This window comes from Sinocyclocheilus anshuiensis, unplaced genomic scaffold, assembly GCF_001515605.1.
Source record: "Sinocyclocheilus anshuiensis isolate Anshui unplaced genomic scaffold, SAMN03320099.WGS_v1.1 scaffold922, whole genome shotgun sequence".
NCBI classification, from domain to species: domain Eukaryota; kingdom Metazoa; phylum Chordata; class Actinopteri; order Cypriniformes; family Cyprinidae; genus Sinocyclocheilus; species Sinocyclocheilus anshuiensis.
In genome coordinates this window covers 179,230-196,925 of record NW_015539883.1, presented here as the reverse complement: position 1 = coordinate 196,925, position 17,696 = coordinate 179,230, and the positions used below count along the sequence as shown (strand labels likewise).

At 35.6% G+C, this 17,696-nt stretch overlaps 2 protein-coding genes and 1 long non-coding RNA gene across 3 annotated transcripts in view; 1 reads left to right on the top strand and 2 right to left on the bottom strand.

Moving 5' to 3' along the window:
* LOC107685475 (protein phosphatase Slingshot homolog 2-like) overlaps window positions 1-7,863 on the bottom strand; it is a 33,422-nt gene extending 25,559 nt beyond the window's left edge. The window contains exons 1-2 of the mRNA XM_016482065.1: window positions 7,698-7,863; window positions 2,760-2,803 (exon numbers count right to left, since the gene is read on the bottom strand). Coding sequence (XP_016337551.1) covers window positions 2,760-2,803; window positions 7,698-7,760 — 107 coding nt within the window. The 5' untranslated portion in view covers window positions 7,761-7,863. The remainder of the gene's footprint in view (window positions 1-2,759; window positions 2,804-7,697) is intronic.
* Window positions 7,864-10,693: 2,830 nt separating this feature from the next.
* Window positions 10,694-16,129, top strand: LOC107685472 (nuclear speckle splicing regulatory protein 1-like). The gene is made up of 8 exons (XM_016482064.1): window positions 10,694-10,828; window positions 11,402-11,489; window positions 12,654-12,710; window positions 12,801-12,926; window positions 13,245-13,452; window positions 13,529-13,631; window positions 14,859-15,903; window positions 16,119-16,129. The coding sequence occupies exons 1-7, from the start codon at window positions 10,809-10,811 to the stop codon at window positions 15,721-15,723; spliced, it is 1,467 nt and encodes a 488-aa protein (XP_016337550.1). The 5' UTR covers window positions 10,694-10,808; the 3' UTR covers window positions 15,724-15,903; window positions 16,119-16,129.
* LOC107685473 (uncharacterized) lies at window positions 15,910-16,831 on the bottom strand. Its single transcript, XR_001633957.1, has 3 exons — window positions 16,733-16,831; window positions 16,497-16,525; window positions 15,910-16,305 (listed from the first exon to the last, which is right to left on the bottom strand). It is a non-coding gene; the product is annotated as an uncharacterized LOC107685473 (long non-coding RNA).
* Window positions 16,832-17,696: the final 865 nt, after the last annotated feature.

The window sequence follows — 17,696 nt, the reverse complement described above, 5'->3', positions numbered from 1 at the left end:
AGTGCTACTGATACTTTCTGCTCCACTCTTACATCTTGTTTAGACACTGTCTGCCCCTTGTCTTCCAGACCAGCCCATACCACCCCTTTGCCCCTTGGTTATCTGATGTTCTCCACAAACATTGTTCTAAGCTCAGGGCTGCTGAAAGGGTGTGGCGCAAATAAAAAAATAATACTGACCTTAATGTGTATCAGTCACTCCTCTCTTCCTTCTCTGCTAATGTCTCCACTGCTAAAAGGACATACTACCATAACAAATTTAACAATTCGTCTAACTCTCACATGCGCTTTAAAACATTTTCATCTCTCCTTTGTCGTCCTCCTCCCCCTTTTGCATCAACTCTAATAGCTGACGACTTTGCCACGTTTTTCTCAGGATTTTTTGGTAAACAGCAGAATTCATGGTTCCATTTATCACAGCAAGTCTTCCAGGTCCTGAAGCAGCAAAACAGCCCCAGACCATCACACTACCACCATGATGCAAATGTGCGCAAAACCACATTCATATTTGCGCGATTTTTGAGCAGCTCGTCAGTGAACAACGGCTCTGTGTAGTTAATGCTGCTCAATGTGAAAGCAAGCACGTGATGGAGATTTACCACTGATTACAGAACCGGCTTTCTGACAAGATGCGCGTTAAATATCGCATGCGATTTATCGTGCAGCCCTATAAAAAAATTAATTTCTGCAATCCACAAGGGAGTGAAATCTAAAAAAATAAAATAAATAAGAATGACTTTGTACACTACTGTTTAAATTATTTTTGTTTGTATTGTTCAATGTTTTTTAAAAGAATGCTCTTATGCTAACAAAGACCGCATTTATTTGACCAAAAAAAAGAGAATATTACAATTTACAATAATAAAAAAAATGTTTTCTGTTTTAAAATGTAATTTATTCCTGTGATGGCAAGCTGAATTTTCAGCCATCTTCAGTGTCGTATGATCATTCAGACATCATTCCAATATGCTGATTTGGTGCTCAAACATTTCTTATTATTATCATCAAAATTTGAAAACAGATCATTTATTATTTTAGAACAGCATTTATTTGAAATTTATTGAAAAATAAATTGAAATGTGATTTTTTTTGTAACATTACAAATGTCTTTACTGTCTCCTTTGACCAATTTAATGCATCCTTGCTAAATAAAAGTATTAATTTTTTTTTTTAAATCCTCTAAAAGCAGACAGGCACAAGCTAAAATGACCTAGAATATAATCTATTTTTTCTTACAGAGTATATGTGTTGATTGACATTTCCAATTAAATACTCAATTCTGCAATCTGCAATTTATTAATCTTAAGGGAAAAAACACCCTTTTCTGAAACCTTTTTAACACAGCTTATCAGACTTGCTTAAACGAGCGTTATTTTTCTTCAGGCCAGTCTAATGTTTCCTGCTTAGAGACAAGTAAGTAAGACAAGTAATTCTCTTAAAGTAAATCTATAATAAAAAGTAAAACAATTAGCTTATAGTTTTGTATAAGCTTCAGTCGAACCCATCTATTACCTACAATTTATTCTGATGCTATATTAGAATGATTACCATTTTTACAATGAAGTAAATATGCAGGCACAGTAAAACTGTTTGAGTTGGAGATAAATTACATATATATACATATATATATACATATTGTGTGTGTGACCCTGGATCACAAAACCAGTCATAAGGGTCAATTTTTCGAAATTGAGATTTATACATCATCTGAAAGCTGAATAAATAAGCTTTCCATTGATGTATGGTTTGTTAGGATAGGACAATATTTGGCAGAGAATACAACTATTTGAAAATCTGGAATCTGAGGGTGCAAAAAATCTAAATATTGAGAAAATCGCCTTTAAAGTTGTCCAAATTAAGTTCTTAGCAAAGCATATTACTAATCAAAAATTACGTTTTTATTATATTTATTTATATACAAGTTTTAATATATTTATATATATATATATATATATATATATATATATATATATATATACACAGCATGTCTGTGTTATTAAAGAGGTCTGATGGCATATTCAATGACACTGACATATGAGAACTTCCCATCACATTCGATACTCTGCCAAAAAATGGAAGTATACTCTTAGTCTTTTACATTTTAAGGATGTCGGATTAAAATGTCACCACTTTGCAACACAGAAACAATATTATGTGCACGTGAGATAAGAGCAAGTGACGTCTCAGTTTAGGACAGCATGCTATTGATTTCTTACACAGCTACTGAGCTGTAAAAATCTGAGACACCATAGAGCTATAATATCTTTAGAGAAAATGATCTTGTAACATTGTAACTGTCTAAGGGAAAGATTTTGTTACATAATTTTTTCAACTTTTTAATGACATCATGAAAGTGAGAGATTCTTTACTCTCTGTCAATCCATTAAAGTAATGTATTGCCATTATGTAATAATGCAGGACTCTATCTATCTATCGATCCATCCATCCATCGCCATTGCAGTTAAAACTTATTAATATATTGAAACTACCGGATTAATATAAAGTATACATCAAGCATTATGCATGTTTTGATTATGTACAACTGATTGTTTTATACTCCAGAACTGCCATGCAACACCAGAACAGTTTTTGGTAACATTATCTCATCTGAGGCCCAGTGATACAGAAGAAATTCTGTGATAGACAACCCAGCACAATTATTGTGGCAACTTTCTTTGACTTGGTCTATGACTTTATAACTACTGGTTTTTATGACATCAAGGCTCCATTGAGAAAGGTTTCAGAATGAGGTTTTCTTACCTTCTGGGCTGGGATCGGCGGTCATCGTCCCCACTGCCAGACTCCTTTAAAATAAATAAATAAAAGGAAACAGATTTATTATTAGTATTGATCTGTAGCATTCTACCTTTGGTTGTAACGAAGAAAATGCAATGTAAAAATGTGCATAAAATCAATCTTTAATACTGGGGTCTTTAAAAAATTAGTTCATGCAGAGACAGAGCATCCACTAAACTTGAGTGTTGTATTTTAACTTCACAAGGTTAGCTTTAGTTGAAGTTGAAGTTAACTTAATGTTGTATTTTTGCTTAAAAAATATTTTTCATTTCACAAAAATGTAATTGAGCTCAAACACTGATTGACAGATGCCCTGCAATATTGTTGTCATACTCTGTTGATAACCCCTACTTAGCAATAACTTTAATAATAGTAATACGTTTGTGCTTATAATAAATAATAATAATAATAATAATAGTAATAAATAATAGTAATACATTTCTGCAGTATGATAAAATTTCGTGTTTTTGCACACCAATTATTTTGTAGGCAAAATACTGAAGCAGCCATCTTGCATCATAAACTGAAAAATAACCCATAACCTGAGCAAGTGCATTAACTGGTTCCTACATGTTGTTTGGGTAATGTCCTGTTCTGTCCTCCTACTATTGATCTGTACAAGAATTCAAGCAGCTTTCTTGCCAGTGATCAATACATTTTAAAGGAATAGTTCAGAGTAGCATAGCATCTTTATTCCAGACAGCAGAACATATACAGACAAAGAGAGGCACAATATCATATTAAGAAATAGTGTGATAAAGGCTGACAGGATATTTGGAGGATTCTTTTTCACGACACAACAACCTCTGTAAATACTGAAGAAATTTCCACCAGCCTATTTGTATGGGAATAATAATTCTATTGCAAAAATAAGAGTCGCATCAGTATTAGGCCTAATTTGAAATGCATTACATCTATAAGCCTGAGATTTGCCACAATCGGAAATACATTGAATGCAAAAAGACGGACTATCACAGAACAAATTATTTCAAGCAACTCATGACAGACATGACCCTAGATGGGAATGATTTTACATAAACACAAATTAAAGCTCAGTGTTTTGCATTTGGTTCATTTGAATCATTTGGTTTTGAGCAGCAAATGACTGCCAATCCAGATCTCCAAAATATTTGACTATCCTTAGTCAAAGCTATACTACATTATAATGAACCTTAGTCATAAGCACAATTCACATAAGAGTATAGTCAAAGCACAGTACAGCAAACCAAGACCAGACTCCTAGCATGTATAGTAATAACTTGGTGCCCCATAGAAATCAAACTTCAGGAGACTCACAAAACACTCGCACACAAGATTTCTCACTGACATCAAATGATACAAGACCTTAGAAAGACAACAAAACAGCCTATTATGAGATAATATTTGTCCACTGGTTACTTAAAGTGCATATTGCAGGTTAGAGACCCAGTGAGTCAATGTATAGAAAAAAATGTAGGAACTAGATTTAGTTTAAAATATACTTAAAAATACGCTACTTGAGGCTTCTGGAGTCTTTTTTGTGAGAAAATTTTACTTCCGCATCTGAAAATCGCCAAAACCGGAAGTGATGTAACGGGAGGGAGTGCGGTCAATTTAAACAATAGGAAAACAATGGATTGCAATGACAGTTTGGACGCTGAGGAAATCATAAATGTTTATTTATACTCGTATAACGGACCACAGCCATACAATTACGAGCCTGCTATGCGGCCAAGAGAGCAGGGACAGGCCAGGATTATTAATTTTATTATTAAGTTTATCCGTGCCATTGATCCTGGTGACCACGAACTCGAATACGAATAACTTTGCTATGTGGTCTTTGTGTCCGCGCAAAGAGAGGCTATTCATTCCTTTCACGTCACAATAATAATAATAATAATAATAATAATAATAATATCAAAACAGTCAACACAGAGAGAACATACAAACTCCACAAAAATGTTTTTTTATTCACAATAAGCTACAGAATACATAGAAAACTGAATCTATAGAACAGAGAACTGCGCTTTGGTTCCTATTTTTCCTTTAAAAAGTCATTGTAGCCTATTTACAGTAAAAAAATTCATTTATTATATGTATATTTAATGATTTAATGTTATTTAATGTAATACACAGTCATTTACCTCACTTCACAATAATAAAAATTAGGGATGTGCGGGTCTAGTCGACTAGTCGACTAAACGGTACAGCTCCTACTAGTCGACACTGAAAACAATAGTCGATTACACGACAGAAAAATTAAAAAAAAACATGATTTTATCATTCAAATTACCGTAATTTTAACATTGCATTTAAAACATTTTAATTAACAAGTTAAAATAAAACGTTTGAAAAATAATACATTCTTTTTAAAAGTTTATCTGGGCGGAAACTACATTTTTACCTCAGACCTCACATGCGTTTTCTTCGTGTCAGTTGCGGCGAGTTCAAAAATGACCATGCGAAAGATGAGAAGGTGTGGGATTATTTTGAATTAGAAGGAAACGGAAAAGTTTTGTGTAAACTGTGTAATGTCAAATTGTCTTACAATAACTCTACTGGAGCGATGCGTAATCATATTCAATACAGGCACGTAGGCGTTAGCTTAGAGCAGTGGTTCTCAACCCGCGGCCCGAGACGCTCAGGCCCTAGCCCGGCCGTGTCCGACAGCTTATCAGAATTACCGGCCCGAGCCCGTCTTTTTTTTCCCCCTTCTTCCAAAACAGCTTATACTAACTACTGTTTCAGCTATATTAAAATAGTTCAGTTTTGTATGTAATGGCAAAGTGATTATATGTCGTTTCGTTTTTTTTAAGTTAATTTAGAAAAACGTTTGGAGCATTTTTTGTTCATTAAATATAAGTTTTTGTTTTTTTTAAAGTAACGACCAAGCAGCCAGCGGCAGACAGTGAGCTGATCGTAGCCTATGTTTGATCAATTTAGCCTTCTCAAATCATCACGACTTGCCTAAAATAAAATCTATAGATATAAAACAGTTCAAGCATATAACAATGCTTAAATGTTAAACCTAGATAAATGTGCGCTATATCCAATAGTTTGTGCGGAGAGTACAAGCTAAAGCGCGCTTTGCAGGACATGGAGGCGCCAGACATGGTCTGAGTAAGTAAAATGGGCATTGTTGCATTTTGTTTTTAGGCAATATAGCCTACACAAAGTACGTTTTATTGCTATCTCTTGATAAACCTTCCTATTGTTTTTGACTTGTTTTAATATGTTGGCTAACGTTATATATGAAGATGAAGAATTCTGTCAGGCTATTGATTGATTTTCCATTGTTCTGCATTTCCCCAGCTGATTTGAATAAATAAGCTATGCTTTGGCCGACGGTGAGTGTATACTCTTTTTTTTCTTTTTTCTTTTTAACGACCGCCTAAAATGAAATGATGATAACGCGAGGCAAGTGTGCGGCAAGCGGAATTCATTGAGGGATTTGACAGTGTGATTCATAGATTAAGTATTTCAAATATAGGCTATTATATATGCTACTCGCACGCACAGAGGTTTTTTTTTCTTACCATCTTTTGGGGGTTTCTTGCTTTTAGACTAGTCGACTAGTCGGATACAAAACTTTCGTTTAAACGACAGTCAAATTAGTCGTCGCGCACATCCCTAATAAAAATAAAAAAAAGAGTGGTGTCATGCACCTCAAAAAATTAAGGTTCTGCCTAAATTTAGGCATAACAATTACTGTGCATAACATTAAATCAATATTAATAAAAGCTCATTTGTTCTGGATTTGAATACTGTGTGATAGGATATGTTTATTATACTACATTATAATGAACTGGCAGAGATCGCGGTGCATGTGGAAAACAGCAGAATTGACTCTTTGTTATAATCGTTTGTGTCATGTGAAAAACCCAGCCCATATATATAAAGACCTCTTGGCAAAGTTATTCGTAGTCTTCATAGTCGTAGTAAACTTTAATTAATAATCCTGGCCTGTCCCTGCTCTCTTGGCCGCATAGCAGGCACATAATTGTATGGCTGTGGTCCGTTATATGAGTATGAATAAACATTTACAATTTCCTCAGCGTCCAAACTGTCATTGCGATCCATTGTTTTCCTATTGTTTAAATTGACCGCACTCCCTCCCTCACAAAAATGACTCCAGAAGCCTCAAGTAGCGTATTTATAAGTATATTTTAAACAAAATCTAGTTCTTACAATATTTTTCTATACATTGACTCACTGGGTCTCTAACCTGCAATATGCACTTTAACAGAACATGTTTAGCAAACAGGTTGGAATTTTTTTTTTTAAGTGTATTGCTCAAGAAGATAACAGTCAAAAGTAGATATTGGTTCCTAGAACCTGAAAGCGAACCTTCAACCTCTGTAATACAGACCCAGATTTTACCAGCACCATCATGGCTGCAGTTTCAGCAACTGAATAGAAAACACTTGACATATCATACAACTCTGTAGTGGTAAAAATGAATTGCATTTTAATAGGTCTTGCCCTTTACCCATACATACAAAATGACCTACAAATGCTAACATTTCTCTAGGTGAAAAGTGATTTCAAACTGGATTGCAAGCAGTAATATCTGAGAGATTCTAAATGTAAATGTAAATTTAGATGGGTGTCAAAGTTAGTGTCTTAAATATTTATTAAATATGTTGTGCTAGACACTATTTTTATTATTGAATTTTATAATATTCATCATGCCGCCTAAAGGCTGGTGGGAAATTATAATTAATTACAATAATTTTATCATATTAACAGACCTTGCTTTTAGTAGTGAGGAAACAAAGTAAAAAAAAAGAGAGAGAGATGGTAAAATTTTTGTTGTTGTTTTTTTTTTTAAACATTTTATTACATGGAAAATATATGGTGGGGGTGCCTGACAAGGGAATCGTTAAATAAATAAATAAAGAAAAAAAGATGTGAGTCACTTACCGAAACGCACGGACTGGATGTTGCGCTTGGAGTAGGCGACCGCTGCACAGTTACCAACGCCATTCAGGCTCCGGTAAACGGATACCTGAGAGAAACTGGCGGTGGCGAGACAGACATAATTGTGTCAGGGGATATCAGCCGCAGCTCTTCCATTGATACTGCACTGTCGCGCTTCCTCTCTGTGACTGCTCTGCGCATGCGCCGGAACCGCCAGCTGTCAAGATTCAGTGGCCTCAAGCCATGGTTAACTGTATGTACTAAAGAAGCGTGTGAAATTAGTTATAGTTAAACGCCATAAAAAATAAAAAAAAGAGTGGGGTTATATTAATAATTTAGGCTATTTAAAATACACACACACACACACACACACACACATAAAGTGCAAATAAATAAATAAATAAAAATAAAAAATAATTTTAGTAACCAAACCGTTTCGGTTCACATTAACTTCCTTTGTATGGACAAATACAACGGAAGTCAATGAGAACCAAAAATGTTTGATAACCAACTTTCTTCAAAACATCTTGTGTGTTCCATAGAAGAAATACATTCATACAGGTTTAAAACGACATGAAGGTGAGTAAATTTGTGCTGGTCAATTATAAACAACAGGTAACATTGAACTAGCAAAAAATTGAGAGAAGGGCCACTGCTGCAAATATTTGAGTGGCTCCTCCCCTAATCTCACTCCAAACTTTTGATATAACTTGAGTGCCCTGGATAGATACATACATGCATACATACATACATATAGGCTATACAAACATACATAACAGTATCTCTGTTTCTGCAGACAGGAAATGGGTTTACAGACAAGCTGTGACTTTTCTTTTGCTCGTAACCTCCACTCCCACACTGCTGTTTCACACATGCCAAAGAAAATGCAACTTAGTTCTTTGTGGCCCATGTGATACTTTCAAAGATGAATAGGTACACTTCATGGCTCTAACCGTTTGACACACAACTTCACCCAGTATGTTAGTGGAAACTTTCTCTTACCTTATTTTGCTTTATTTGCCTCTAAGCATTCAACCACATCCATGATTCCACTGTTTACCTAAGTTTCACTGAATGACATTAACAGTGAGAGTAGAGAAAATGAGATTAGGATTACGGCAGGTATAACAGAGTTTGGGTAAATGGTGGGATACAATAGAAGGAATGCCGTCTGACGTATTTAACTACTTTAAAATCATTTAAAATACTCAAATCAGCACAACACACGTTACAGAAAAAAAACTGTACATTTACAGAAAACCAGCAAAAATGTGAACTTGTTTTAAAATGGGCAAAAATCATATCATGGATATGTAGGCTAGTCAAAATATGCTTATACACATAATAGAAATAACAAATGTTGTATTCAATTACAAGCTACAAACCATTAAAAAAAGTAGAGCAACCTTTAATCAAATCAACCTTTGTAATATATGTATGACATACAGTAGGCCTATATAGATGGTCCCACATATTAGAAAACAACATGAACAACATCTGTAGGATTCAAATATTCCTAACACTGTTTGTTCTGTAAGACTGTTGCTAAATGAATAAAATGTGTGCTTTCTTTTTTTTTTACAAAAGCATGACACTAACTTGGCTGGGGTGTGGTGTTTGTTGATTTAGTGCAATTGATAGTTTTCACGTGACACAATTATAGGAACGTCTACCTGGAGGGCAAAACGAAGCTTTGCTCTAGTGATGGGCAAATGAAGCCTCATGATTCATGAAGCACTGAGGCTTTCCTCTGACTGTTTCGGGAAAAGATTAATGAAATAATTTGTATTCTTCATATTACTTGTATGACTGGATATTTAAAAATTTTATTGAATAAGTCTGAATGAAAACTTACTCGTAAAGTAAGGAGTTTCGAACATTCCGACACGCGCACGTGATTGGACAGAAAGTGAGGCTTCATTTTCTGCTGATCACGTGATTCTCTGAAAACAGACACGCTCCGGCACAGAGCTTCGTCAGAAATTGCGCTGCTTACCAGATACGCGTTTTGAAGCTTCAGTGTCATGTGTATGGGTGGCTGTTTGTTGTTTCACCTATCAATTCGTTTCGATAAAGTATAATAGGGTAAATCCTGTTTAGTGATTTATCCTATATAGTGCTTGCATAAAGCAAGTAGTGCATACAAAGGTACATAACAGCTAAATTACAAGTGTAAGTCATTGTAAGGCACGCGCAAGCGCACTGTTTAATGATTGAAATATTGCCGCGGGTGCTTCATATGGATTGCAAATGGCCAAAACTTGCATTTTGTTCACATACCTTTGTTTTATTATTTTGAGAGGTGATCTAAATATTTGCGGCTGTAAAATAAACAGATGGAAAATTGACCGGCTTCTGCTGCAGTTCTATGGATGTTTTGCCCTCCAAGTCTTCGAGCCGGTCACGTGACTGAAAGCTATGAATACTAAAGAGATTGTCACCACCTAGTGGCAAGCCTGTTCTGTATCTTGTTGAAGAGTTCAGTTTCAGCAATAGCGTTTCATGTTTAGCATACGAATATTTGTCTTGTATATGGAAATAGCTTAAATGTATTGTCATATGAACTGTATTTTAATCATTATTCATTTTAATAAATATTAACTGTTTATATTTACATTTTCTTGAATTAATTTTTTCTCCAAATCCCATTAAAATAATTTAAACATTTCTTTCATTGAAAGCTTTATCAAACGGTGAAATTGTAGGGGGAAAATGGGTGGTGCTGCAGTTAAAAACCCTATATTTACTTTGAGATTCAGCTATTAAAAATAATTAAACTTAATTCATGCACAATTATAAACATGCATGCCGAGCCAATAGTCATGCATGTTTATAATTGTAAACATACATGTTCTATTGGTGAAACGTTTTACGGACACTCCCAAAAGTCAAATTTGTAAAAGCAACATCATTCAATTCACATACGACACTTTCATAACAATGTAAACGGAATCATTACGGCTCATTTATAATCATGCAAAGAGTAATTTATTTTTATCGTTGTTTTGTAAAATACTTGTGATTAATTACCTTCCGTTTCTGTTTTGTTGTTTTTACGCTGAATCGATTTTAAGTTATCGAATCTGCTATACGCCAGTTATTTATCGAAGAAAGATGGCGAGCTCTGGTAAACAGTAAGTGCCCCATGCTAACTTACAGTTAATTTGTCCAATTACACAAGACATAGTTAAATAATTTATTGTGTATAACGACGGACATTGTACAATATTTGTGTAAGCATGTTGTTAAAGAGTATCTTGATAAGAATGAGCTAATCAAAATGGTGCGAGCCAATGAGCTAATACTGCTATCCCCAAAACACATGAGCATACGATCAGATTACCCACATTATAAATCGTAAAGAAACTGTATTTACATGTTGCATTTTACTAAAACCGCTAATGGCCTTTCAAATGGACGTAGCTGGTTTAATCTGGTGTCTCAACGTTTAGGTCAAACTGGCGTTCAGCTGCTTCTAGCTGGTTGGCCAGCTAACGTTAGTCAAAACCCCTCTAAAAGCAGCTATGACCAGACTGGGAGTCGAGCTAAGACCAGCCAACCAGCACTGGCTGCTTTTAACTGTTTTTTTTTTCTTCAGCAGAGACAGTGGTTGTTAAAAAAAAAGAAGATGAAAGTGTTAAACTAAGTCTTAATTAACCATCCCACATAGTAGATACTAAGCTGTATTCATGCTTTGTGCATTTCAGGTATGGGCTCATTTTGCCCCGGAAGAATGCATCAAAATCTGCACCTCTCTCCCGCCCCTCTGTGTTTGGAGATGATTCTGATGATGAGGTGACAGCTCCTATGAATCTACATATTGCTTTCTTTAAAGGGATACTCCACCCCAAAATGAAAATTTTGTCATTAATCACTTACCCCCATGTCGTTCCAAACCCGTAAAAGCTTTGTTCGTCTTCGGAACACAATTTAAGATATTTTGGATGAAAACCGGGAGGCTTGTGACTGTCCCATTGACTGCCAAGTAAATATCCGCTGGACGCAAGCAGCGTACGCTCTTCTGTGTCAGCCACGCTGCACAGATGCGCTGTTTTCGTTCAAATCAAAGTGTATACACGTAGAAAACATATCCTTGTGTCGCGGCTGACACAGAATAGCGTACACAGTTTGCGTTCAGCGGATATTCTCCAAAATGGTGCTACGGTGATGTGGAGAGACACAGAGGAGACAAATTGTTGAATAAAGTCATTATTTTTGTTTTCTTCACGTACAAAATGTATTCTCGTCGCTTCATAACGTTACGGTTGAACCACTGATGGCAGATGGACTATTCTGACGATGTCTTTCATACTTTTCTGCAGAGTCGATCCTCCCTATACACAAAATACGCAAGCTGCGTAGGGCCCCCGAAACACCAGGGGGCCCCCTTGCTCTCAAAGATGATTTCATTTTAGTTTCGTTTTTGAATTTGGCCAGCGGTTATGAAAACATGAATGATAATTTCTTTTAATGCGGTTCGCTGTCGCCCTTTCTACATAAAAATCAGTCAAATCATGTAATGTGAATGTCGTACAGTCTTGCTCGAGACTAAAAAAAACGAGTTGAAAGGGTTGAAAGACGATGTTTCTCAAGCGCTTTCTGCGAGCGCGATTCGAGACGGAGTGAAACACGGACAAATGCGTTTCATTCATTCGTTCATAACCAGTCATACCCCACCACCCCCCGACACAGTTTTGTGTAGGGCCCCCACAAGTCTAGGATCGGCACTGCTTTTCTGGACCTTGACAGTGTAATTTACTAGGCAGTCAATGGGACAGTCACAACTCACAAGCCTCCCGGTTTTCATCCAAAATATCTTAAATTGTGTTCCGAAGACGAATGAAGCTTTTACGGGTTTGGAACGACATGGGGGTAAGTGATTAATGACAAAATTTTCATTTTGGGGTGGAGTATCCCTTTTAAGTGCACTGTAATAAAACACAGTCTTTTATATTGTAGACCTCGGTTGGGGAGAGCTTGCAGAAGGAGGCAGTCAAAAAGAAGATGATGAAGCAGGTAAGGATGGAAGACATCCCAAGAACAGTTGCATAATTATGTAATTTATGGTGTTGAAAACAGTTTATTTATTTATTTTTCCCAATTCAGACCCGTCTTGAGATGCAAAAGGCACTTGAAGAGGACAGCACTGTCTATGAGTATGACAGTGTGTATGATATTCAGAAACAGAGACTGGAAAGCAATAAGAAATTGCTAGGTGGCACAGACAGAAAGGTATATTTTAAATATTATTTAAAAAAATACTTTATTTATTCAATATAGAAACATTTTTACTCTAACCCAATACAAGTCTTTATAGCTTTTATATTAGAATATTATGTTTTGCAGTCATTTTTTGTAGGACATTGTAATTCCTAATTGACAACAATTCTTTATTCATTCAATATAGAAACATTTTTACTCTAACCCAATATAAGTCTTTATAGCTTTTATATTAGAATATTGTTTTGCAGATTTTTTTGTAGTAGGACATTGTAATTCCTAACTGACAACAATTCAGTTTCAAAATGAACATATGTGCTGTTCTTTTAGCCCAAGTATATTAACCAACTGCTCCGTGCAGTCGAAGAGAGGAAGAAGGAACAGGAACGTCGTGATGAGAGGAAGATCCAGAAGGAAAGGGAAGCAGAGGGCGAGATGTTTGCTGATAAAGAGGCTTTTGTCACCACAGCGTATCGCCAAAAACTTAAAGAAAGACAGGAGGAGTTGGAGAGAGAGAAGAGGGAAGCAGAGTTAGAAGGTGAGTTCTTGTAGTATAATGCATTGTTGTTATGAGTATTAAAGTGGACATACTTAGTTTTCTTCTTCATTTTCAGCTGCACTGGATGTCAAGAAGCAGAAGGATCTCAGTGGATTTTATAGACATCTTCTCAACCAGACAGTCGGAGAGGAGGCAGTGCCTGATCGTAGTGCTCAAAGGTGAGGCATATGTTTGTAGTGATTTTACCAATTGATAACCACCTTATTTTGCAACACAAGGAAGTAACATTCCTGTGAATGTGTGAGACTTTAGATTCATTATCCGCTATAAGTCAATAACTAGAAGTATACCAAAGTGTAGTAATCAATAAAGCTATTTGTGCTACAAACCAGTATGTTTATGATTATGATAATGAATGTGAAAAATAACGGTTTGCAATATCAAGCAGCATAACAGACACTTTTTGGACAGCTAAAATAACTGCTCTTAAGTAAAAAATGAGGCAGATAAGTATGCATGAGTGCAAAACAAGTAGGAACTTCAAGTATAAAGTGCATAAAAACACAATTAAATACTCCAGATTGTTACAGATAAATGGTCTTTTGGTACAGTTCTGCTCATAAGTTTACATACCCCAGAATAGTTCACCCAAAAAATAAACTTTACTCACCCTAAGGTAAGAGAAATTTAGCATTACATCAATGGATCACCAGTGGATCCTCTGCAGTGAATGGGTGCCTTCAGAATAAGAGTTAAAACAACTGATAAAAAATATCACAATAATCCACACAACTCCAGTCCAATTATTCCATCTAGGTGTAAATTCAAACCTCTGCTTCCGACTAAAATACAACTGCTTGATCCATAATATTGCTTTCTCCAGTGAAAAAAATTATATTGTCTGACATTTTAGGCCTACAAGTGAAAAAAAAAACAGTTTCAAACAAATATGTTGGTGGATTTTGATGCACTTTAATATTATGGATTATGGACTGGTATTTTGGCTGGAGCAACAGTTTAAAGTTAAAACAATCTGTTTCTTACAAACATGCAGCTTTTCACTTCACAAGACAGTAATAGATTGACTGGAGTTGTATAAATTACTTCTTTTAAAATGTTTTTATCAGCCTTTTGGACTCTCATTCTTATGGCACCTATTCACTGCAGAGGATCAATTGGTGAGCAAGTAATCTTGTTAAATAAAAAAAAAAACAATTTCTGTTGAAGAAACAAACTCCTCTAATAATAAAAAATATGATGACACATAAATTAACATTTAAATTAATATAGTATGAAAAATATAGTATACGAGAAAAGAGATACACAGTCAAATTACATCCCTAAGTGCACTTTGTTTGTTACATCACATTTTAAAATGCAGAAACTATTTGAAGGTCTGTTTAGGTCTAATAAAATTATTAATAATCAACTGTAACTTGTTTTAGAGAGGAGAAGGCTACAGGCTCTGCAGCAGCAGAACAGTCACCAACCCCGGAACCCACAGTGAAACAAAGAGAGAGCGAGGCAGAATCCCACAGCGATGAGGACCAGAGTGATAAAAAAGCTGCGTTCACTAAGACCACCACAAACAGCAACCACTCAAAACGTCACTACAGACAAAAATCCCCTCTTTCAGATAGTGACGATGAGCAAGAGCGTGACAGGAAAGAGATTAAAGAAAGGAGTCACAAAGAAAGAGAAAGGGATAGAGCAAAGGATAAAGATAGAGAGAGGGCCAGAGACCGAGAGGACAAGCACAGTCACAGAAAGGAGGACAGGGACCGCAGAAGAGAGAGGGAGCGAGATAGGGACAGAGAAGACGACAGAGGCCAAGAAAGGAGGGACAGAGACAAAGATGACAGAAATAGTAACGGGGACAGAAGAAACAGCAGCCCAAAAGACAGAGAAAGGGACGGGAAAGACGAGCAAGATCGAGACAGAAGAGACAACAGCCCGAAAGACAGAGAAAGACATCGTAAAGGAGAACGAGAGCGAGACAGACAAGATAACAGCCCGAAGGATGGAGAACAGGACCGCAAGGGAGAGAGAGATCAGAGGGACAGAGAAAGCCAGAAAATGGACAACAAAAGGAAAAGCCAGGATGAGGAAAAAATGAGCGAAAGGAAGACTGACAATGATAAAGAAGAAAAGGTTGTGGAAATGGAGGACAAAAGTGATGCACAACAGAATCCTAGTAAATTTGCAAAACGCAGCAGTGACCAGACTCTAAATTCAGCCAGAGAGAGATATCTGGCCCGCCAACTTGCTCGTTTTGCTGCAAAGCCCTACATTGAAAAAGATGACGACTAGCAAATGGATTGACCATTGTATCTCCCCCTTTTAAACAGTACATATGGGTTTGGTTAAGGCAAATAATTTAAATGCTTTAGTGAGCCTAAGTGTTTGTAAAATTGGGGAGAATTAAGCTTTTTTTTGGTGTGTAAATTTCACTTTATTGTCAGTTAATAAAACAAAATAACAATCCTACATGTTAATTGTGGCAAAGCATCTTGGTTGCTGCAGTGCACAACGATTTTTCTTCTTTTTGTGTGAGAAGTTCTTCCATAGTTTAAGGTATTGGGTTTGAGGCTTTTAAAAATAAACGCAGATGGGGAAAGGTAAATTTATTAGCCACCTCACCCTTATTTAAAAGCAATATTTTCCTTGGTGTGCAATATGCACATCCAAAAGTGCTAACATGTCAGTAACAACCACAGAAACATAATAAATGAAGAAAACAATATTTGAACAAACAATAACTTTTATTGGGAATTTAGTTGCAATACATAAAAAATACAAATATGAAATTCATGGGACAGGCAGCAGTTAACAAAAAATAAGTCTTAAGATGAAGATTAAGGATAAAGCTGTCCAAATCTCCTCCGACGAAATCTGTTGGGGAAATTAACACAATCAATTTACAGGCCATATTTCACAGAAGCTAAACAGGGTTTGTTTCAAATCAGAAAACCGTCTATCACCACTGATCAATCTGACGGTAATTCCAGCTATGATCAGTTTAGGTTTCATCACAATGAACTCGGCCTGTTTAAAATAAGTAACAGCATTTCTGCAGAACTCACCATAAATTTGTGAAGCCCTCAGAAAAGACCTAGGAAGATACACATTGTTACAGAACAGCTCATACATTCTTACGTCTTAAATACTTCGTCTACATTTAGTGTGCTCAGAAAACCGATCATCACCACTGAACCATCCGACGGTAATTCCAGCTATTTTCAGTTTAGGTTTCATCACAACACGTTATAGGAGAAAAAAATATATATACATTATTGTAAATCAGTGGAAACAGTCTTACCAGAAAATATCCGTATTTTTATCTTTTTTTTTTTTGTCTGAGCACACATTCTCGCTTTGCTACTTCAGAACAGAAAAAACTTAACCGCTTTCGCCTCGTGTTATACGTACTAGTCGCTCAATGACGTTGTTCTTCCGGTTCCTTCTTCCTGTTCCCCTACGCGCGATCAGCTCATTTCTGCCAACTACTGGAAAAAACTAACAACTCATTAAACCTAGAACTTTTTATTTTATTTTATTCAAAGAACAATAACACACAATATGTTATCAAGAAAACAACATTAAAATAATAAAAGAAAAAAGATAGAAGGACAAATTACAACAAACAAAAACAGTCGCCAGGGGGGGGGAAAGTATAAAACTTCAAAACAAAAATATACATACACTTGTACGTATATATAAAATCAAATAAATATATTGTAAAGTTCACAAACTTTCAAAGTTCTTTCAGCTTTCTTATTCACAGAGTCTCTGATACTGTCAATATATATACAAATTTCCGTCAACAGAACCATAAAATTGGGGTTTTTATTGGTAAATTTACACTTATGAATGTGAAATTTGGTCAATAGAATAAGTCAATTAATTCAGTAAAAGTACTGTTCCTCTTGGTCAGGATAGTCAGTAAAGCCAAAGAGTACATTTTCCCATAGGTCTTAGAAGGTCTTAAACTCTGAATATTTCCGCTAATACATTTTTGGACCTTACACCATAGTGTAACTGAGTATCCTTACACCATAGTGTAACCGAGTATGTACAGTACCAAAATAAGTGCAAGGCAGTTTCCTCATACTCATTACAAAAAATACAATTTACATTTATTCCTTTTTTTAATTTTTGTAAATAATGATTTGCTGGATAAAATCTATGAATAAGCTTATAAGAAACTTTAATCTTATTTCTAGGATGATATTTCTGTGGTAACAAGCACACTTTTCTCCAGCAAATAAATTGTCCGTTCAATA

Coding starts and splice junctions, on each gene's coding strand:
- LOC107685472 (XM_016482064.1), top strand. CDS start 10,809: ATGGCGAGCTCTGGTAAACA. Junction 11,490..12,653: donor GAGATGATTCTGATGATGAG/GTGACAGCTCCT, acceptor TTTATATTGTAG/ACCTCGGTTGGGGAGAGCTT. Junction 13,632..14,858: donor CCTGATCGTAGTGCTCAAAG/GTGAGGCATATG, acceptor AACTTGTTTTAG/AGAGGAGAAGGCTACAGGCT.